Source organism: Microtus oregoni, unplaced genomic scaffold, assembly GCF_018167655.1.
Source record: "Microtus oregoni isolate MIOR12 unplaced genomic scaffold, Mior012 000007F_ref0000211, whole genome shotgun sequence".
Taxonomy (NCBI): Eukaryota; Metazoa; Chordata; class Mammalia; order Rodentia; family Cricetidae; genus Microtus; species Microtus oregoni.
The window spans coordinates 14,105,436-14,127,987 of NW_024543066.1; the positions used below are offsets into that span (position 1 = coordinate 14,105,436).

The 22,552-nt window shown below is 39.8% G+C and overlaps 1 protein-coding gene and 1 non-coding gene across 2 annotated transcripts in view; one reads left to right on the plus strand and one right to left on the minus strand.

The window, feature by feature from the left end:
- Positions 1-22,552, minus strand: part of Gcc2 (GRIP and coiled-coil domain containing 2) — a 43,013-nt gene that overhangs the window by 17,573 nt on the left and 2,888 nt on the right. The window contains exons 5-13 of the mRNA XM_041655597.1: positions 14,501-14,605; positions 10,509-12,932; positions 9,453-9,525; positions 6,981-7,081; positions 6,805-6,903; positions 4,702-4,821; positions 4,056-4,220; positions 3,672-3,776; positions 2,874-3,036 (exon numbers count right to left, since the gene is read on the minus strand). Coding sequence (XP_041511531.1) covers positions 2,874-3,036; positions 3,672-3,776; positions 4,056-4,220; positions 4,702-4,821; positions 6,805-6,903; positions 6,981-7,081; positions 9,453-9,525; positions 10,509-12,932; positions 14,501-14,605 — 3,355 coding nt within the window. The remainder of the gene's footprint in view (positions 1-2,873; positions 3,037-3,671; positions 3,777-4,055; positions 4,221-4,701; positions 4,822-6,804; positions 6,904-6,980; positions 7,082-9,452; positions 9,526-10,508; positions 12,933-14,500; positions 14,606-22,552) is intronic.
- Positions 20,222-20,328, plus strand: LOC121451184. The gene has a single exon (XR_005974707.1). It is a non-coding gene; the product is annotated as a U6 spliceosomal RNA (small nuclear RNA).

Genomic DNA, 22,552 nt, shown 5'->3' on the forward strand with positions numbered 1-22,552 from the left:
CAGACTTAAACTTTCTGATCATAAACAATTAAGCAACTGACTAACAGCACCTTTCCCACCCAGACATCTGAAGAATGAATAGTGAAGGAGGAGATGGTAAATAAAGGTGAGCAGTGCTTCCTGTCCTGGCTCTGTGCGAGGGAGCAACTTGTAGAACATGACACAGGAGTGGGAATCTGAAGCAGCTATAGGTCCTGCTATGTGGAGGCCCAAAAATGTGAGCCTACTTCCACCTTGTCAGAGTTTTAGCTTGTTCAAAGTTGTTAACAATTGTGGCTACACATCCTCACCTAAGGTGTGGTTGCTTGGTCTTTTTGTCCACTAAGATGGTCCATATAGGTATATCCACTCCACCCTGACCAATGGTCAGGGGTTCAAGCATACTTCTGCTCCTTCCTTTGAAATAGAAGGTGTGACCTTGGGAGTGGCTGCCTTCAGGATACTTGGTCTAGGGTGGGTTCACTGCCTACAGAACAGAATGCTAAGGACTTGAAGTCTCAAAGTAACTGTTCTGGTTGTCCTTTGTGTCATGTTAAAGCAGTCTTTTGTCCTCTTCCCCCTGTTGTATTGGGGTATAAAAGTGTATGGAAAATTAACTGCAGACAAGTTTCAATATCACTGGAATTCCCTCCTGGTACTATCCTTTGCTTTCTGTTTTATTATTTTCACTTGCGCCTTCGTTCTCTTTACTATTATATTTTCTAATCCCATGCCCTACCTGGTAAACGGTATCTTTGTCAAGGGAAAGAACAGATGTCACACAGGGCTGTGACTACCCTCTAGCTACCAGGCAGCGTGAAGAAACCCTTGTGAATGTAAAGGGATTCAGGAGGAGAATATGACACACAATTAGGAGAAGAGAAATGCACAGAAACAGACCCACATTTTATAGAAATGATTAGCAAGCAAAGACATTAAACGGGTATTAAAGATATTTAAAATTTAAAGGGAAATATTAACATAACAGAAAATTTAAACAAATGACCTAAACAGAACTTCTAGAGATAAAAATGGCATTTGATATCTAATGTGAAATGGGATTAGATACATAGCATCTAATCATATGGATCAGTGACTATGAAGACACAGTGATAGAAACTTCCAGAAACTCCATTCCAGAAATTCACTACTTAAAGGTAATCAATGATAAACTCAAAATGTAAACTAAAAATCTAAATTACCAAAATCAAAGTACAGCAAATTTGTAAAAGGGATACAGTGATCAAAAAAAAAAATTTTTAAAAAAGAAGAAAAAGGGGGCTGGAGAGATGGCTCAGCAGTTAAGAGCACTGCCTGCTCTTCCAAAGGTCCTGAGTTCAATTCCCAGCAACCACATGCTGGCTCACAACCATCTGTAATGAGATCTGGTGCCCTCTTCTGGCCTGCAGGCATACATGCAGACAGAATACTGAGAATACTGTACACATAATAAATTAAAAAAAAAAAATAAGAAGAAAAAGAAGAGAACAAGACAAGGACCACTACAAGGTCCAGACTTCGTAGGCAATCATTCTAAAAATGACTCAAACATTTCAACAGCAGAGACTTAGTTTGAAAGAAAAAGTAAGGCCCAATTATAATGCTATTTAAAAGGTCATGGGAGTTGGAGCAATGCTCAGGGGTTACACTACTGTCCTTTCAGAGGACTGTAGTTGCGTTCACAACTGCCTATAACTCCAGTCTCCAGGGGATCTGACTCCTCTGGCCATTGTGGGCACCTACACTCTCATGCTTATATCTATACAGAGGCAGGCAGACAGACAGACAGACAGATACACACATACACAATTAAAAATCAATCATCTATGTAAAATATAGAAGAACACATAAGGGATTTAGGTTACTCTCTGGGTTCAATCACCACCAGGGATTATGACAGAGAGCATACCACAAGAGCTAAATGTAAAGTCACTTTGGTTAGAAGTCAAATGTAAATTACAACCAAAAGAAGGCTAGAATAGTGTAAGTATTAGTAAATACGGGGGCTAGAAAAGGACAGTCACTCAAGAGTGATCATTAGGAACATGTAACAATTCTAAATGTGAATGCAGCCAACACTGGAGTTTCTAAATAAATGAAACAAAAAAGTGACAGAACTGAGAAGAGAAAAAGAGGTCACAATTATGGTTTGAGATTTAAACATAGCTCTCTCAATACATAGTAGAAGAGAGAAAAATCATTGTGACTTGAAAATGACCCGAATCTCTCCACCAACTGACAAGACCTAATTGATGTCCAACAACTAGTACACAATAACATTCCTGTCGAGCACACAAAGGAAAGTCACGAGAGACATCACACAGCAGGCCAAATCCAAAATTCAACACTGGAAAGGGACTAGAAACCACAAAGTACTGTAACTGCAAGGGACTTAAATTGGAACATGATAATATTTGAGAAGAAGCCCTCATAGTTAGAAAGTAAACACATTTCTAGGTGACTGAGGGGCCAAAGGAGCAGTCACTATGCTGACTATTAACCTCTTTTCTTTTTTTTCGAGACAGGGTTTTTCTGTGGCTTTGGAGCCTGTCCTGGAACTAGCTCTTGTAGACCAGGCTGGTCTCGAACTCACAGAGATCCGCCTGCCTCTGCCTCCTGAGTGCTGGGATTAAAGGCGTGCGCCACCACTGCCCAGATGACTGTTAACCTCTTAATGGTAAATGGCTTGACCTGCCTATGGTCTTTAATAATTTGAACATTGTTAGTCACATTTGCTGGGTTTGTATGAATGACTGGGTGTGGTAGTGCAAACCTTTGATCCCAATACTCAGGAGGCAGAGGCAGGCAGATTTTTGTGACTTAGTTCTAGGACAGCCAGGACTACACAGAGACTCTATTAAAAAAAAAAAAAAAAAAAGAATTGTTTTACTCACTCATTTCTTCTTGTAGGGTTTCTTGTTTCTGTTTTTGAATTTTTATTTCTTGCTCCAAATCTTCTATCTTACTGTCTTTATTTGTTAACTTCTGATTTAATTCTTTTGTCAAACGTTCGTAATCTGCTATTTCCATGTTCATCAATGTGGTTTGTTGGGCATCCTGCACATTATAAAAGACTTATATATTAGTACCTGTGGAACTGCTAAAATCATAACATAAGAATAAGTAGGTTTTATTTCTGTAGTACAGACACAATGTAAGAAACAAGGAACTAAGAAGCTCCATAGTTTGTAGCTCTAATTTTATCAAGTATTCTCTAGAAGTTCAAAACCCAACTTTTGGAACTCTATTTTTTTTTTTGGATTAACTTTAATTAATCATAATTAGTAGTAATTCTAGTCTTATGGAGTTCTCATTTATGATATTAATATTTCAGGTAATACTTTTTACAGAATACTCTTTGAAAAAGTAGTGAGAAATTAATCCAAAGTAAATTTTAAGTTTTGAAATTAATTAAATCTTCATGTTTTATACTGCAATCACACATGAGCCTAGATTCTTCTGAACAGACAACTGTTTCAATTTACTGAGGCTAAGGATTTATAAAGGATTATTTTAGTATTATAACCAATAGTTAAAATACTTTTCCCGTGTGTGGAACTGCAACAGTACGAGCCATGTAGTTCTATAAACATCTCTCTGTTTCTGAGGTGCTGGGAATCAAACCCAGGGCTTCAGGCACGCTAGGCAGGCACTCTGCCACCGAGTACTCTCTCTGGAGACTAGTTTTGTACCTTTTTAACCAGCTCCAGTTCTTGCATGGTTTTCTGAAGCTGCTTCTTTTCTTTTTCAATTTGGAGCTGGAGTTCTTCAAGCTCCTTTACAGCACTGGCATGTTCCTAAAATTAAATAATCCACAATAGAACCAACATTTGTTAGGAGGTATAAAGTACACACCATACACAAACACACAAGATGTTTTGTAATGTCTCAAAACTTTAAAACCTGTATGCCCAGAAAAAATATAGCTTAGGACAGATTCTATAACGTAGAGTTGGCATACATTAAGAAATTAACTAGGGTATATGCATAAATTACTCAGCAAGACTCTTCATTCAAGCAATATGTGATTAAAATGCCACTGTATACATGGGAACAAATCTCAGGGCTATTCTTACCTTTATTTTCTGTTCTTTCTGATGTTTTTCAGCTTCCAGTTCTTTATCTACTATTCCTTTGGCTTTCTGGACTTCCAAAATCTGTACTTCTAATAACTTAGCATTAGACTGCAGAGTCTCAATACGAGCCAGGAGATCCTCGTTGTCTGAATTTAGCTTTTCACACTAGAATACAAATGATTCATTACTGTGAGCACACAACTTACATAGATGAAATGCTTAATGAGAACATTAGCACAGTATGAAAAGTGATTTCACAATCGACCCCACAGAATTACTCTTAAATCAAGAATTAAGATTAAAAAACAATATTGCTGATATTGACCTGGCGAACCTTGCAAGCCAGAAAGCTTCTAAGCCTTCCATAGTGTGAACAGAGTGAAAAGCAAAAAGCCAAACAACAATAAAAAACCCAAACCCAAATCCTGGTGGGCTGAGGCTAGCTGGAGTCTTCCCGCTCATGCACACGGTGCCGTGCTCCTAAAATTAACACCGACAAGAGCCCCCACAAGTCAACAGTGAGAAAGGGCCAAGCCAAACAGGGTGTGCTAGCTGTTTAAATTCCAAATTCTTCTCCAAACACAGAAAAATGCAAGAGAAAAATGAAATTAAAATGCATTTGCTATAATTTGCTTATCGAAATTACCTGACAAGTTGAATTTCTTAATTGTTTGGTAAGGTCTTCTATGTGATGTTCAAAATTATTAGCGCGTTCTTTTTCCACATCCAGCTGTTCTGATTGCTTATCATATTCTATCAAAAGATTCTTCAATATAGACAAGGTTTAGCTTTAAGTTACGAAGCATCCACTAGGTGAGAACACAAATCTAGACATCTTGATGCCTTTAGGGCACATTTGAGATTCTTAAAATACTGACTATAAAATATGAAAGTAAAACTAGCCTGGTCTACAAGAGCTAGTTCCAGGACAGGCTCCAAAACCACAGAGAAACCCTGTCTCGAAAAACCAAAAAAAAAAAAAAAACTAGCACTTGGCAATATGATAAAAGATTAGCACTCTTAATATATACAGTCTTATAACTTCATTAAAAACACATTTAAAATTTAAATATGAGCTTATTCATCTATCATGGGTCAGTTACATTAGGACTTTGCCTCCCCCCCTCCCCCGAGGCAGGGTTTCTCAGCATAGCCAGGATTTTGCTTTTTTATACTTTACAGTTCCAAAATCTACTATTTTTTCCAGAACTAAACTAGGTCTAAGTTTAATCTTTCAATTTTTTTAACTTGCAAATTCAAAAATTGCTCTTAAGTTCAGAAAAAGTACTTGGTAGCAGAAGTCAGTAAAGGGCTGATGGTTTTATTTTAGATATTAGAAAATGTTTCATACATACAGATTTTATTTTGATGTGAGAATGTAATAAGGACTGAATGGATTATATTTTTCTCAAATATCTAATTCTTTCTTCATTTATTTCTGTTTGCAACTCTGTGTGATATATTATAACTCAGTTGGCAAATGAACAGAATGGGAACAACTGGCAAGATTCCCCTTCTGTTACATTACTAGTCTCCTAACACGGTAAGGCTGTGGCCTTGAGTCTCTGTGCTTCAGCCTGCTTACCCAGAAGCTGGTGATGACAAGATACTTCTACTGGTTCTTCTGAGAAATACGCGTGTGAGACAGGCAAGTGTTTGGAAGACAGTCTGTAATATGTGTTGGAATCTCTATACCTTTGGTTAATCTGTCCGAGTCTGACATTAGAATTCTACTGTTTATCCTCTTTCCCTAGTTACCGTTCTATACAGCAACTATATTCCGTCCTGTCTACCTGTTACTGCTACCAGAATTTAAGACTAAGAGGACAAGAATTTAGGAAACTCTGTTGGTCTACCAGGTTGACATCAACTATCCTGAATTGGGAATTTAGCCCTTGTACATAAATACTGTTGAATAAGTATATGAAGAAATACAATATTTACTTTGCATTTAGTGATTTTACTAGATTTGAAACATCTAACTTAAAAGAGTCTCATGTTATTAAACAAGTATATTACCTCCAAGTAATTATGTGCCCGCCTACTTTTCTGATAGATCTACCTAGAGTTTTAGATATATTCACTTAGCCATGAAAATATTAAATCACGATAGCCATCTTTTTCTTACATTTAATTCAAGGAAATCCCCAAATAGACTTTACTTTTAAAAAGCAAGAATTTAAAGGCACTATTTAAAGGCTAACTTTGCCAGGTGTGGTGGCACATGCCTTTCGTTCCAGCACTTGGGAGGCAGGTGGATTTCTGTGAGTTTTAGCCCAGCCAGGGCTACATAGAAATGAAACTTATGCACCGGCAATGTGGAAACATGCATGGGCAAACTGTATATGCTGGTTCTGTTGAACTCGTCCATATTGGGTTTCATGGTCTAAGTTAATGAGGATGACTGATGAGGTCTCTTCCTCAAGAGGGCACCAGATCTCATTACAGATGGTTGTGAGCTACCATGTGGTTGCTGGGAATTGAACTCAGGACCTTTGGAAGAGAAGGTAGTGAGCCTGCTCTCGAGCCCAGGGACTACATAGTGAAGCCCTATCTAAAAATAACAAAAACCAGATACAATCAAAGACTAACCCTTTATGTATAATATACAAAAACAAATACAGGGATATTTCTATCTTACTAACTAACTAACTAACTAACAAAAAAACAATATATTTTATGTACAAGTTTTACAATTCTAGGATGTCTATTACTTATGAATAAAGCCTGTTATTACAGTAAATTTTACCTTATAGTTTTCTGCTCCTTGGATGAACTCCTTCATAGAAGAAGACAGGCGGTCCTTTTCTGACCGGACAGATTCAAGTTCTTCTTTTAGTGTCTGGGCCTGTTGTGAACACAGTGAGTGTTTTTGTGCACAGGCCAACACAGGACTCTGAAATCTTGGGCTGGGTGCTGGCTTACCTCTTTCCTGCTGGAATCCAGTTCTCTCTTTGCTTTCACAGCAACTAGTTTTATCTTACTTATTTTCTCATCCTTGTCTTTGGATTCTTTTTCCAGACTTTCTAAAACAGAAAATGAAAGAACCGTATATGAAGTTAAAAGGAAAAACCAGTGAAATTATTTAGCTTAACTCCAGAAACGATGTTTTTTGGACACAGAATTTGCAGCTTGAACTTAACATCATGTAGCTAGAACTTTTCTTATTTTTGTTAAGAGAAACCTTTATTATTCATTAGCCATGTGAGGTAAATTATGTCAAACTTTAAATATCTGTTAATGGTTCATTTTTAAAAAGTCATTTTTTTAAGTACCTAGGAATTGAAGTTCTTACGACTCCTAACGCTGAGTATGAGAAGATTGTAGATGGTTTGTAAATCAGGACAAGTAGGAAAGATGTAAGGCAGAGAGAAGTAACCATGCACAGCCCTCCTCTAGGCCAAGTCTGTAAACCTCTCCCCCTTCACCCTATTTGACTGCCTCGTCTAGCTAAACTCGAGTGTAGGACATTACTTTTGTTATCTTTTCTTAACTCAAGAGTTCTGCTCAGGCCCATTAGTCTGGGAGCACCCATGTACAGTGAACTATGTAGTAAAGGTCACTGTCACACTTTCTCAAGAGGGCATCAGATCTCATTGCAGATGACTGTGAGCCACCATGTGGTTGCTGGGAACTGAACTCAGGACCTATGGAAGAGCAGGCAATGCTCTTAAACACTGAGCCATCTCTCCAACCCCGCTGTTACACTTTCATGTTTCATATACCTTTTCTGCTCCTGTTCAAGCATCAGAAGAGCAATTCCTTCTTTCTAGTGGATTTATTTTTCCCAACAGTTTATAAATGTAACAAGAATATATCTTCAATTTGCTCTTCTTACAGAGCAAAACCCTTCAAAGAGTTGCCTGCAAATAATCTCAAGTTTCTCTTCCCTATTTTTTTCTAGAAGCAAGTCTTGGCCCGGCACACTGTGTGCTAACTCAATGGATACCTGTCAGGACTCATGGCATCATCAGCCTTGCTGAAGGTTTGGCATATGTGTCACTTGCACATAACTTAATTTGCATTTTTGTTCAATGATTCCCTACCTACTACTAGCTGCTCCTTCTCAATCTCCTTGGTTGTTTATCTTTTTTCTTTTTTGTTTTTTCGAGACAGGGTTTCTGTGTGTAACAGCTCTGGTTGTCTTGGAACTCACTCTGTAGACCAGGCTGGCCTCGAACTCATAGAGATCCACCTGCCTCTGCCTCCTGAGTGATGGATTAAAGGTGTACGCAGATACCACCCTGCTCCTTGTCTTTTTTCTATATTGCCTTGGGGAGCTTACCCTTTGCCCTTTTAATTCCGTAATTTGACAATGCATTTTCTTTTTTTTTTTTTTTTTTTTCGGTTTTTCGAGACAGGGTTTCTCTGTGGCTTTGGAGCCTGTCCTGGAACTAGCTCTTGTAGACCAGGCTGGTCTCGAACTCACAGAGATCCGCCTGCCTCTGCCTCTCGAGTACTGGGATTAAAGGTGTGCGCCACCATCGCCTGGCGACAATGCATTTTCTACCTTTAGGCTAATTATCCCAAGTCCAGATTTATGCGATAACTCACTTGAAATGGTATTTAAATTTAGTCTAAAATTGAGCATCCTACTTCACTTCAACCATCTTTGACAGAAAACAAGGAATCATTCTGAACTCTTTTCCGTTCCCCTTTCTCCAACCTAATTGGGCACTAAACTGAAACATCATGGATACATCACACAACACTTGTTGAGTCTATTTCTTCAGCTTTTAACAGGAACAGAGCTAGTCCACGAAGTTACTAATAGGGACAAATGGATACACGGGAAGGCCCAACTCATCTGTACACTGCACTAGTGAGTTTATAAAAGATTAACCATCTCCTCGGGAACTTTCTGGTGCCCCCTAATAACAAAATATCAATAGGCAAGCACTTGTCTTCCTTTTGCTACAATACTTTTTCTTCTTGCATCATACCCCTCATTCCTCAAGACCCAATAGAAGTGATTTTTCTTAAAACAGGCACCTTTCTATGATATCAGCATTGCCTCCTGTTCATACCTAACACCAAAGTTAACTTCTTGTTAATGAGTTCTTTGAGCATACTGTCTGGACCTCGCTTGCCTTGCCTTTCCCATTATATAGAACAGCTGGGAATTCAAAATGTCTAAGTGGGTAAAAGAAAATCCAAAAATAATTCACAGAATCAATTATGAACAGAGTTAAAACAGCATTTTTTTGATTAAATGACAGAAAGTGACATTTGAAGGAAAAGGCACACAGATGGTAGAGCACAAGCGGTGAATGAAAAGGCAGCTTATTACTGTATATCTAATAACTCATTACCTGGAACTGTATTTCTCAATCTATCTTGCCGCTAGTAAGATATCTGTTTAATTAATGGTGACAACATATATAAAACCATAGTTACCTATTTTTTCTTCCAGCTCTTTTACCAATGAGAGTTGATCATTTTTTACAGAAGGCGATTTCTCTAAGGAATCCTGGATTTTATAGGGAAAAAACAAAAAACAAAAAACCCCTAAACCAGAATTCATTTAATTCCCCACAATAAAATTGTCATCATTTTAATCACAAGAAAATCTGTACTAAGAGAAACCATATAAATACCGATTTGGCTATTTTTGTTTTCTATTGATAGGGCAGGTAATACTAACTTTATTGTATATATGGCCTTTGCTAAAATAATACCAAAGTCAAGATGTATAATCTGACACACGCCAAATACATATGTAATAAAGAAATGACTACACAGTCATCGCTTATCATAACTTCACAATTTCTTTTTCTTTTTTTTTTTTTTTTTGGTTTTTTGAGACAGGGTTTCTCTGTGGCTTTGGAGCCTGTCCTGGAACTAGCTCTGTAGACCAGGCTGGTCTCGAACTCACAGAGATCCGCCTGCCTCTGCCTCCCGAGTACTGGGATTAAAGGCGTGCGCCACCACCGCCTGGCAACTTCACAATTTCTAAGAGAACTTGAAATGTTTAACTAAAACCAAATACCCCTATAGCTCATTTTCTTGATAAAAATTCTTTAAAAGAGAAAAATACTGTCTGCGTCCTAAGGGCAATTCTGACACTTCGTAGATGACTCTTTTGATCACTAGTCACGGGTGCTTGAGATACACCACATCAGAGCCTATCTTGCCAGAACCATCACCTGAGATTAAATGCTAAGGGCTGGAGAGATGGCTCGGAGGTTAAGAGCATTGATTGTTCTTCCAGAGGTCCTGAGTTCAATTCCCAGCAACCACATGGTGGCTCACAGCCATCTGTAATGAGATCTGATGCCCTCTTCTGGCCTGCAGGCACACATGCAGACAGAACACTAAACAAAATAAAATATGAAAAAAAAATGCTAAAATGTTCTGATTTCAGACTGTAAGAATGTTAATGCATATATTTTCCACAACCTGTGACCAGAGCTAAGAATTTATTCAAATCAATAAAACTCAAAATAGTGGTACCTTCAGCAGTATCAACTCTGCTCTCACATCTTGCAGTTCAGATTCTCTTTGTTCAAGCAATAGCTTTAGGTTTTCGTGTTCTATTACAAGAGACTTTTCATTATGGACTTCATTTTTGCTGTGTAATGTCTGAGATAATTCTTCAACTTGAGCTATAAGACTCTGATTTTCAAGGCTCGTTTTTTCATTAGCATTCTTCATTTCTAAAAGATCAAGTTGCAGGGCCTCTTTTGTTGATGTGGCTTCTTCTAATTCTTTCCTTAAGAGAATTTTCTCCTGCTCAGAGTCTCTAAGCAAAGCCCTAAGTTCTTCACACTGAGCTGCACTCTCTTCTTGAAGGCACTTAATCTTTCCTTCTAATTCTAACACTTGCTCATCGTACCGAGAGACCAAGTCATGTCTTTCTTCCTTTATTTTTGCTAAGGATTCACCCAGAGCTTGTAGAACTTTTACAACATCTTCCTCTTCATTCTCTTCTAAAATGTTTGGCCCCATTTGTTTAAGATAGTCAGATAACTGAGTTTTGACAAATGACTTCTGAACTTGTTCATTTTCAAATACTTTATTTAAGTTATCTCGCTCTTCAACCATTAACTGAAGTTTCTCTTCTAATTCAGCAACATGCTCTTTAATGGCAAAATCTTTTTGAGACTGAAGAGTTTCCAAATCTTTACTCAACTGGACATTTTCAGAATGTAGTCTATTATTTTCCTCATACAGAGACTTGATTTTAGATGACAATGCTTCTTGGTTTTCAGTCATAGTTTTTATTTGAACCATAACACTTTGGTCATTTTGACTCTTTTCTCTTAATACTGCATCGAGTTTCCCCGTTAATTCATCTACTCTGTGTCTCAGTTCACTGTTGTGCTGGCTGGTTTGCTCTACCTCTTCCTTGAGTTCTACAGTCAATCTCTGTTCCCTTTCCCATTTCTGATGGAGATCATCTATCTCTTCATGGCAAGTTTTCATTTTACTTATAAAATCATCTTTTTCTTCAGCAAGAGAACTTAGTTTTGCTTCTAGTTCTTGTAACATGGTATCTTTTTGACCAAGGCTGGCTAAGTACAGGCTATTGTCTGCCTTAAGGCTGTTTATGGTACTTTCAAGTTCAGGTACTAATTCTTGTTGAGATAATAACTTTTCATTTTCTCGTTGGAGGCGATTTACAGTTTCAAGAAGAGCATCTTTTTCATTAAAAGCTGTTCTCAGCTTCTGCTGAAGCTCATGAACATCAGATGCCTGCTGTTGCTTCATTGTTTCAAACTCTTGACTTATTTTTCCAGCAGATTCTCCGAGCTCTGTTTGTAAAATTTCCATCATCTCTCGCAAACTCTCATAATTTAGGATTGCTTCTTGCTTTTCGTGTTGTAGATTTTCACACTGTTCCTTAAGACCCTGTATTTCAAACATTAATGCTAATTTTTCTTTTTCTGAACCTGACATAAATGTCTCACTGAGTTCAGAGACTTCCTTCTGATGGAGTTCCTGAAGACGCTGTATTTCTTTATTATGATGTTCCACAGCACAGCAAAGCTGTCTGTTTAAATCTTCTTGCTCACATTTTAATTTTTCTACTACATAGCCCTGTTCTTCTTTAGCCAGCAACAGTTCATTAATTTTAAACTCCAAGTCTTCTCGTTCATGGAAAAACTCATCTTTTATATGTTGGGCCTCCATTTCAAGTTTTAACTTGAGATTATTCATATAAGTCACCTCATCTTTTAAGATACTATGTTGAGATTCCAGTTCTCTTAAAGACTCTTCCAACTGTCTGACTTTATCATATACTGTCTGTTCTGCAAAGGGATCTTCCTGTAAGGGCACAGAGCAATTTTGGTTCTCCTGGCTTGCATCTGAGGTGCCATCATTTACACTCTCCTGATTGCTCTCAGTTCCCTCACACTGCTGCACTCTGCTATCTTTTAGCTTATTTATTTCTGCTTCATGTTCTTTAGCTGATGCTTCCATTTGAGACATCAGCTCGTTAACTTCCTCTTTGTGTGCTGCTCTCAGCTGCACAATCTCTTCTCGAAAAGTATTAATATCTTTTTGGTAGTGCTGAGTGTTCTCCTCAATGACTTTTTGGAGATGAATAATCTCTTGCTTCTTTTCATCACTGGTAGCTTCTAACTGCTTTTGTAGACAGAAAATCTGTTCCTCAAATCCTGCTGTAAGCTTCTGAATCTCTTCCTGCAGTTGTTTAACATTATCTTCAGAGTCACCCCGAGATTTAAGCTGTTCTAAAAGCTCTAATTGTTTATTTACTGCTTCCTCCAGTTCTTTTTGTAAGCTGGCTTTGTCTTTACTGTGCTCTGAATGCGCTGCTGTCAATTCATTCTTCAAACTTTCTATTTCATTTACATTGTTTCTATGTGACTGCTCAAACTCTTTGTGTGTATCTTCCAGTTTAGTGACCCAATCCTATTACAAAAAATAAGCACAAATAAGTCATCAAAGATGAAAGAAATCTCTGTCTTCATAAAAGAGTTAACTAGATGGGAAAAGAGATGAACAGAATATACATAGAGAAATATGATACTGAGATTTCAAGAATTTTGTTTAGGATTTGCCTTACTTAAGTAGAACTACTATCATCAACATAAAATCTATTACTTAAAGTAATAACTAACAACTAGGAAATCTCTGTACTTGACTATCATTTTAAAGGTAATATACATCATGTAAGTTAAAGGACTTCAATTTAAAGCTTCTGACCAGATTAATAAGAGACATTTTAGAGAAAATAAATTTAAACTTTACAATCAAGAAAGTAAAAATGTGCTACTAACTATCCTAAAACTAAACAAATAATAGTATTTAGAGTTGTGAAAAACTCAAAATCTTAATTAAGACTTTTATTAAAGAATGGCATGGCTATAAGAAAGATTAAGTGGTGGAAAAAGTAAAATGTTAATCTATCTCTGTATAACTGCATGCTTTTAATGTTGTTAGCTGGACTGGGACTTGAATCCAGGGCCTCAACATACAGGCAAAACCTCTACTACTGGGCTATATCCCTACACCTCATTTCATTTTTGACATAGAGTCCTTTATTTTTGTTTGCTTGTTTTTCAAGACAGGGTTTCTCTGTAGCTTTGGAGTCTGTCCTTTAATTCCCTCTGTAGACCAGGCTGGTCTCTAACTCACAGAGATCTGCTTTTCTCTGCCTCCCGAGTGCTGGGATTAAAGGTGTGCACCACCACCACCTGGCCTCACAGAATCTTATAAAGCTGTTCAAGCCCTGAATTCGTACTGTAGCCTAGACTGGCCCTGAACTTGTGAACCTCATACCTTTAGCCTCCTGAGTAGCTGGAATTATTGGCCTGTGTTTTCAGAGCTGATTCTTTCATTTGTGATAAAGGGTAAGATTGGATTAGGTGCACTTTAAAAACACTAACTTATTTATTGTGTGCGAATGATGTGGGTGTGCACGTGCCATGACACGTGTGTGTGTGTGGAGGTTATACACGTGTGGAGGTTACACACGTGCGTGGAGGTTACACACGTGCGTGGAGGTTACACACGTGCGTGGAGGTTACACACGTGCGTGGAGGTTACACACGTGCGTGGAGGTTACACACGTGCGTGGAGGTTACACACGTGCGTGGAGGTTACACACGTGCGTGGAGGTTACACACGTGCGTGGAGGTTATACACGTGTGTGGAGGTTATAGATAACCTGTAGGAGTCAATTTTCTCTTTCCATCATGCAGACTGAGGGCAGGTCACCAAGCTTGGAGGCAAGTACTTCTATCTGCTGAGCCATCTTGCTGGCTCATTTTATTAGAGACAATGCCTTGCTAAGTATCTCAGGCTGCACTTGACCTTGACTGATGTCTTGCCTAAGCCAAGTGCTGATGTGTGTTCCCACGCTAGACTGGATTACATGCTTAAGATACCATTCAGCCGTAAAATTCATGAACATTTAGTTTAACAAAACACAAAAATAAAGACAAACAAACAGAAAAAACCCACATTAAATATCTTACCTCAAGCTCTTGCTTCATTCTCATGTTTTCCTTTTTCAGACACAGACACTGTTGTTCTGTCTCTGCTTTTTCCAGAAGAAGAGCATCCAGGCGCTCAGTGAGTACCTGTTTTTGGAATGACATGATTTGTTTGCCTGAGGCTAAAAAATATAGTGTTTTGCTCTCTGTTCCCCCAGACCCAATCTAGTCTTAACCCCAGCTGTGCAGCAGAACACTTGTGGTGGCTTTCCCTGCCCCCTCCTCCTATACATCCCACAGATCTTCCCCTTCTAACCTTCTTCCCCCCACCTGCTGCTCTGTCCCAGACCCCAATCCCAGCAGGCATCCCCTGCTAACCCAGGGGAAGCTCCTCTCAGGGCAGCAAGTAGGCTGAGGACTCCTGAGACTCCCCCTCCCCTTCCCAGCTCTGTAGCAGGAAACCTGCTGAGGTCTCCCTTTCCTCTCTGACCCAAGCCCAAAGGATTACAAAGACCTTCTCCTCCAACCTTCTTTCCCCAATTATCCCAGTACCCTAGCCTCCAATACCAGCAGGCACTCCCTGTGAACACACCCGCTTAACAGGTCAGTAGCATTAACAGTAAAAATGGCCATCCTACCCAAAAACACTCTACAGACTCAATAAAATCCCCATCAAAATTCCAAAACAATTATTTACAGACCTCAAAAGAAGAACACTCAACTTCATATGGAGAAATAATAAAAACAGGATAGCTAATACAGTACTGAACAGTAAAGGAACTGCTGGAGGTCTCACCATTCCTGATTTCACATTGTACTACAAAGCTACAGTCATGAAAGCAGCATGGTACTGGCATAAAAACAGACACATTGATCAATGGAATAGAATCGAAGATCCAGACATAAAGTCACATGCCTATGGACACCTGGTTTTTGATAAAGAAGCCAGAAATACACACTGGAAAAAAAGAAAGCATTTCCAACAAATGGTGCTGGTCAAACTAGATGTCTGCATGTAGAAGAATACAAATAGATCCACATCCATCACCCTGCACAAAACTCAAGTTCAAGGGGATCAAAGACCTCAACATAAAACCAGATACACTGAACCTGATAGAAAAGAAAGTGGGAAATAGTCTTGAACCCATTGACAAAGGAGACAACTTCTTGAGCAGAGCACGGATAGCTCAGGCACTAAGACCAACAATTAATAAATGGAACCTCGTGAAACTGAAAAGCACCTGTAGGGCAAAGGACACATCACTAGGACAAAACAGCAGCCTACAGAATGGAAAAAGATCTTCACCAACTCCACATCCAATTGAGGACTAATATCCACAATATATAAAGAACTCAAGAACCTAGATATCAAGAAAACAAATAATCCAATTTAAAATGGGGTGAAGATCTCAATAGAGGAAGCCAAATGGCTGTGAAACACTTAAAGAAATATCCTTAGCCATCAGGGAAATGCAAATCAAAAGGACTCTGAGAGTCCATGTTACACCGGTCAGAATGGCTAAGATCAATAACACAAGTGACAGCTCACGCTGGTGAGGATGTGCAACAAGGGCAACACTCCATTGCTGGTGGGAGCACAAACTTGTACAGCCACCATGGAAATCAACATGGCAGTTCCTTAGAAAAGTGGGAACTGAGCTACCTCAAGACCCAGCTATACCCATCTTGGGCATATACCCAAAGAATGATCAATCATACCACAAGGATATTTATTCAACTATGTTCATTATGGCTTTATTCATAATACCCAGAAATTGGAAACAACCAAGATGTCCCTCAACCAAAGAATGGATAAAGAAAACATGGTACATTTACACAATGGAGTATTACTCAGCAGTTAAAACAAATGACATCATGAAATTTGCAGGCCAGTAGATGGAACTAGAAAAAAAATCATCCTGAGATAACCCATTCAGAAAGAAAAATATGGTAAGTATTCACTTCTAAGTGTATATTAGCCACGAAGTAAATAAGAACCAAGCTAAAATCTGTTGTTTTTTTCTTTATTATTTTTTAAATATTTATTTATTTATTATGTACGTAATATTCTGTCTGTGTGTATGCCTGCAGGCCAGCAGAGGGCACCAGACCCCATTACCGATGGTTGTGAGCCACCATGTGGTTGCTGGGAATTGAACTCAGGACCTTTAGAAGAGCAGGCAATGCTCTTAACCTCTGAGCCATCTCTCTAGCCCCCCAAGCTAAAATCTGTAGACACAGAAAGGTTAGGCAAAGAGAAGGCTCTAAAGGAAACACATGGATCTCCCAGGCGGGGGAATAGAATAGATTTTACAGGCAAACTAGGTGCAGGTGGGGACAGGAGCAGACAGGAGCCCCATGAGGGTTGGGTGGCTAGGTTAGGAGGGAGAGTTGGGATGGGGTGAGTGTAGGGAGACAGCTGCAATTCCAGGGTATTTGAGGGATGGTGTGGAATCGTAGTGCAGAAGAAACTTCCTGTAATTTATGAAGGTGATCCCATGAGGACTCCTAGTAATGGGGATATGAAAGCTCAACTGGACATCTCTTGTAGCCAGGATGGGACCGGATTGTGTTCAATTAAATTGTTGGCCAAGGGGTCCCACGGAAATCCCCAAACAACTGGCTATTGCTAAGACAAAGGGTTGTTCTCCACAAACTGACAGTGGGCCCCACTGCCGATGACAAACCCATACAACTCACTGAACATGGAGAAGTCAAGCTGGTCCCCAATAGTGTCTCCCCTGCATCAGGAAGGTACTCTGCAAGCTAGGGAAAGAGAAGCCTGGACACAAACCCAGCCACAAAGCCTTTGACCTACAATCTGTGATCCCTACAAAGTATGCTAGGGTGATTGATGGTAGACAGAACTTGTGGGAGTAACCAACCGATGTCTGATTTGACTTAAGGCCCATTCCACAGGCAGGAAACCACATTCAACACTTCTTGGGTAAGCAAGAACCAGAGACTAGATACCTAGGATAAAACCAAACACTACTGTTTTTTTTTTTTTTAAAAAAAAAAGAATCAAAAACCAATAAAATGATTTCTAATGATATTCTGCTATATTTCATAGACCACTGCCTTATCCAGTCATCATCAAAGAGGCTTCCAGCAGCAGCAGATGGGAACAGATACAGAGACCCAGAGTCAGCTATTATGCAGAGAAAGAGTCTAAATGGTAGGTTTCCTTTAAGTCCCTCCCCTCAGAGCTCAAGGAGTCCTGTGGAGGAGGCAGAAAGACTGGAAGAGCCAGAGGGGATGGAGGACACCAGGAGAACACAGTCCTCTGAATCAACTAGGCAAGGTACATGAGTACACGGAGTCTGAAGCAGCGAGCACAGCCTACATGGATCCGCACCAGTCCTTTGAGGATATACTATAGCTACTGGCTTAGTACTGCTATGGGACCCCTGACTCTGAGCACAAGTGGGTCTCTGACTCTTGGGATTCCTTCCCTCCTGCTGGGTTGCTATTTCCAACTATGAGAAGACTGCTTTTGCTTTCTCTTACTATATTTTTATTTTGTCGCATTTGGTTGTTACTTCTTGAAGCCTATTCTTTCCTATGAAAGACAGAAAGGGAGTGGATCTAGAGGGGAGGGAGGGTGTGAGTGGGAACTGGGAGGAGTAGAGGGAGAGAAAATTATTGTATGAGAAAAGGACCTATTTTGAATAAAAGAAAAAACAACAACAGGGGCTGGAGAGATGGCTCAGAGGTTAAGAGTACTGACTTTCCTTCCAAAGGTCCTGAGTTCAATTCCCAGCAACCACATGGTGGCTCAAAACCATCTGTAAGGGGCTGGAGAGATGTCTCAGTGGTTAAGAGCATTGCCTGCTCTTTCAAAGGTCCTGAGTTCAATTCCCAGCAACCACATGGTGGCTCACAACCATCTGTAATGAGGCCTGGTGCCCTCTTCTGGCCTGCAGGGGTACGTGTAGGCAGAACATTGTATACATAATAAATAAATAAATATTTAAAAAAAAAAAAAAAAAAAAAAAAAAAAAAAAAACCATCTGTAATTAGATCTGGTGCCTTCTGCTGGCTTGAAGGCACACATGCAGCCAGAACACTGTATACATAATAAATAAATAAATCTTTTAAAAAAAAAAAGAAAAGAAAAACAACAACAAAAATGGAAACAAGCCTTGATCCACTACAACTGTGACAAATAAATCTATGGTTTATAAACAACAGCAGCAACAACAAAATAATGTCTGGACCACATGTATAATTGTCTCCCTACCCTTTCCAAGCTATGTTAAATGGAAATCTAAGATTCAAAAAGGTAGAAACATTAAAACAAAGGAAAAAAAGATGTCAGGGACCTAAGACTTTTCAACAGACTTTTGGAAAACAAAGTGACGGAAGATAAACTAAGAGAGACAACACTCTAACAGGGCTTCTGTAGGGAGGCGTACATTAGAAACCTGCAGTCTTGAGACAGGGGATTGCAGAAACTGGCCACACTAGGGGCTAAGGGCACAGCTCAGTAGCTGAGTTCTGTTACCTACCATGAGTGGGGCCTGGGTTTCATTTCTAGCATTGTGGAGACAAAAAAACAAGCCAAATATCTAGCAAATTAGGAGTAAAGGTAGTATCAAGGGAAGTGTAATGTGTGGGTCTTAATGATTGAGGATTGGAGGCTATGCAGGCTCAGGGACTAAGAGGACACAACGTTCTTGCACAGGACCTGAGTTAGGCACACCAGCTTTCCTGTGGAGACGTTCACAACCACCTAAAACTCCAGCTCCATGGATCTAACACACTCATTTGGCCTGTCTGGGCACTTGCATTCACACACACACACACACACAATTTAAAAAGTCTTTAAAAACATTGTGGATTAGACAGCACATTGTGGTTCCTACTATAGACCAGCAGTTCTCAACCTTTCTAATGCTGTGACCCTTTAAAACAGTTCCTCATGCTGTAGAGACCCACAACCATAAAACTCTTTCTGTAGCTACTTCACAACTGTAATTTTGCTGTTATGAATCTTAATGTAAACATCTGATATACAAGATATCTGATATTCAAACCCTCTGAAAGGGTCCTTCAACTTCCAAAGGGGCCGAGACCCACAGGCTGAAAACTACTGCTATAGAGACACACCCTGTCTCAAACAAATAGGAGACTGGCCGACAGTCTGCAGAGTGCATAGGTGAAAGAACAGGCAGGAAATAATCTTGTTTTTCCTCTTAAAAGACAGACTGACAACACAGGTACGATGGCAGAGGTCCTTAATCCCAGCCCTTGCTATGCATAGGCAGGTGGATTTCTGTGTTTGAGGCCAGCCTGATGTATAGAGTGAGTGCCAGGTCAGCCAAGGCTGCACAGAGAAACCCTGTCTTGAAAACCTTTTTAAACAGATTCATCTTCTTTAGAAAATCTGTGGGATGGCAATCAATGAAATGGAAACCAGATCAACAAGTCAAGTCAGTTCTTCAAGACAGGGTTTCTCTGTAGCTTTGGAGCCTGTCCTGGAACTAGCTCTGTAGACCAAGCTAGCCTTGAACCACAGAGATCCGCCTGCCCCTGCCTCCCGAGTGCTGGCATGGATAAAAATTCCTAGAAAAACACAGCTTTACTTACTCAAGAAACGTTATGAAACAGAATACTGCTTATAAATGAAAACAGTAGACTAATGAAAATAGAAGGCATGAACATAAGGCAAGTTTTCAAGGAACGGAGAATTATCTCAGTTACACATGAACTTGTCCAGACAAAAAGCAGAAAGTAACTTCTAAGATAGTCTACAAAATCGTGCTCGCTTTGGCAGTACATATACTAAAACTGGAACGATATAGGGAAGATTAGCATGGCCCCTGTGCAAGGATGACACGCAAATTCGTGAAACATTAAAAAAAAAAAAAGATAGACTACAAAATCAGCATAATGCAAAACCAACTGAAGTAATTTACGGAAAGAGCAAATTAAAGATCCATTTTACTACAAATCCTTATGCTTCTAATCAGGATAACATCTACTTTGGAAACTGTGACAGGAATATCTCTTGAGGCAGGAGCTCAAGGCTGGCCTAGGCAAAAAGATGAGCTCCCATTCAGCACACATCCCTCCAATACATATAAGAAAAGGACTGTAATTGCTAACATAAATTTCAATATTGTAATGGAAAAATAAAAGCAAAGTTATTTCTAGATAAAGTGAATCGTAGCTTATGAAAGATCTAAGAAATAAATATTTAAAAAAGGAAAATCTTTTACAGATTTTATGAGCATTTACAGAACAAACAAACAAACAAACAAACAGGACCTATAGGTAATTAGGACCTACTGAGAATGTCACAGAAGTAGCTACATATAAGATTAATATGTAAAGCAGTTCTATTTTAGATATGAGCAGCAAGCATTTAAAAAACATAAATCAAGAGACCCAGCTCTCTCTTTGCACTGATCCCTCAGCCTTTCCTTCTAACCCATCTCCATTCCTTTGTGTCAGCTGCCAATCCCCAGACAAACTTCGTATCAGGGACCCAGTGGCCATACTAGGCTGTGAATTAGGGAGTTGTTTCTCATTATTCTTCCGGTCTTCCATTACCCTCTGTCAAGACTTATTTAATTCTGAGTACTGTAGCAGTCTGCTTGTAGAAGCCCTGCCTACAACCCCAACTCTATGAACTGGGGACTCTACCTCTTAGTGGGGACCCAGGGTCCCACTAACCCCTTTAACTCCGTCTCTCCAGACACCTTCGTACTGTCTACCAGAGACACCAGAGCTACCACACTTGCCTAAGATCCAGAGACAGCAACAGCAACCAAAGAATGGAACACCCACCCAACAAAGACAAGACCAGATAGCAACAACAAGAAATACCTCAAACGTCACTTGAATGAAATAATAAAAACAGTTCAAGACATGAAAGTAGCCAGTTGTGGTGGCGCACACTGGTAGGATTTGCTGAAGGAGGCAGAGGCAGGAGGATCACGAGTTCGAGGCCAGCGTGGGCTACACATTGGGGGGGGGATGGCGCATGCCTTTAATCCCAGCACTCGGGAGGCAGAGGCAGGCGGATCTCTGTCTCTGTGAGTTCGAGACCAGCCTGGTCTACAAGAGCTAGTTCCAGGACAGGCTCCAAAACCACAGAGAAACCCTGTCTCGAAAAACCAAAAAAGACATGAAAGTAGAAATAGAATCACTAGAAGAAAACCCAAACTGAAATAAAACTGGAAATAAAAATTTTAAGATGTCAAGCAAAACCCTCAGAGTTAAGCCTTACTGGTGTACAAAAGGAGCTGTTAATCCAGTAAGGAAGTTTGACTAAGCAAGCAATCTAGCAAACAGGTGTGTAGCCTAAGGAAGCAGTGCCGGCATTTACAGGATCACTGTCAAAGTCCGGTTTCAGAACTGCAATAGACCGAGAAGACAGCCAGAGCGATTCCTTGCGGGAGACAGAAGGCTTCAGGAGGCAGGTGTGCCATGTGAATGTAGAGGGACACACTGAAGCTACATCCTGGAGCAGCGACAGGAGAAAGGAAACAGGAAACAACTCTAAAGTTACATGGTGCCAAATCTGGTGATGACACCGACCCACCAAGACATAGGGATCTGGCAAGCTGAGATTACAAGTGAAATGTTTCAAGATTTCCCTCCACCCTGACACACACACACACTGCAGGTATCTGGAAGGGCAGCTATTAAATCTGGGTCAGTAGTTATTACTCAGTGGAATGGATCTAGTTGCACATCCTTGAAGTGCTACACCTGGCCAAATTTCCTGAGGAGGTCAGAGCAGGAAGCAATGCGCACAGTGAAGGAGGGCTATTGACTTTTTGATTGAAATGAGTCAACAGCCCTCTCTACCCCTCGCCCCTTCATCATGAGTTAAAGAACTAAAAAGCTAAACCAACGTCAACAAGGAAGTGAATGAACAAAAAGGAAGATGTTTCTAGCAGGCAGACAATCCTCAGGAGCCTTCCCTCCCTACCCCTCTGGTGGTTTTTTGTTTGTTGCTGCTGTTGTTGTTTTGTTTTGTTTTTCATTACAGGGTTTCTCTATAGCTTTGGGGCTCATCCTGGAACTCCCTCTGTGGACCAGGCTGGCCTTGAACTCACAGAGATCTTCCTGCCTCTGCCT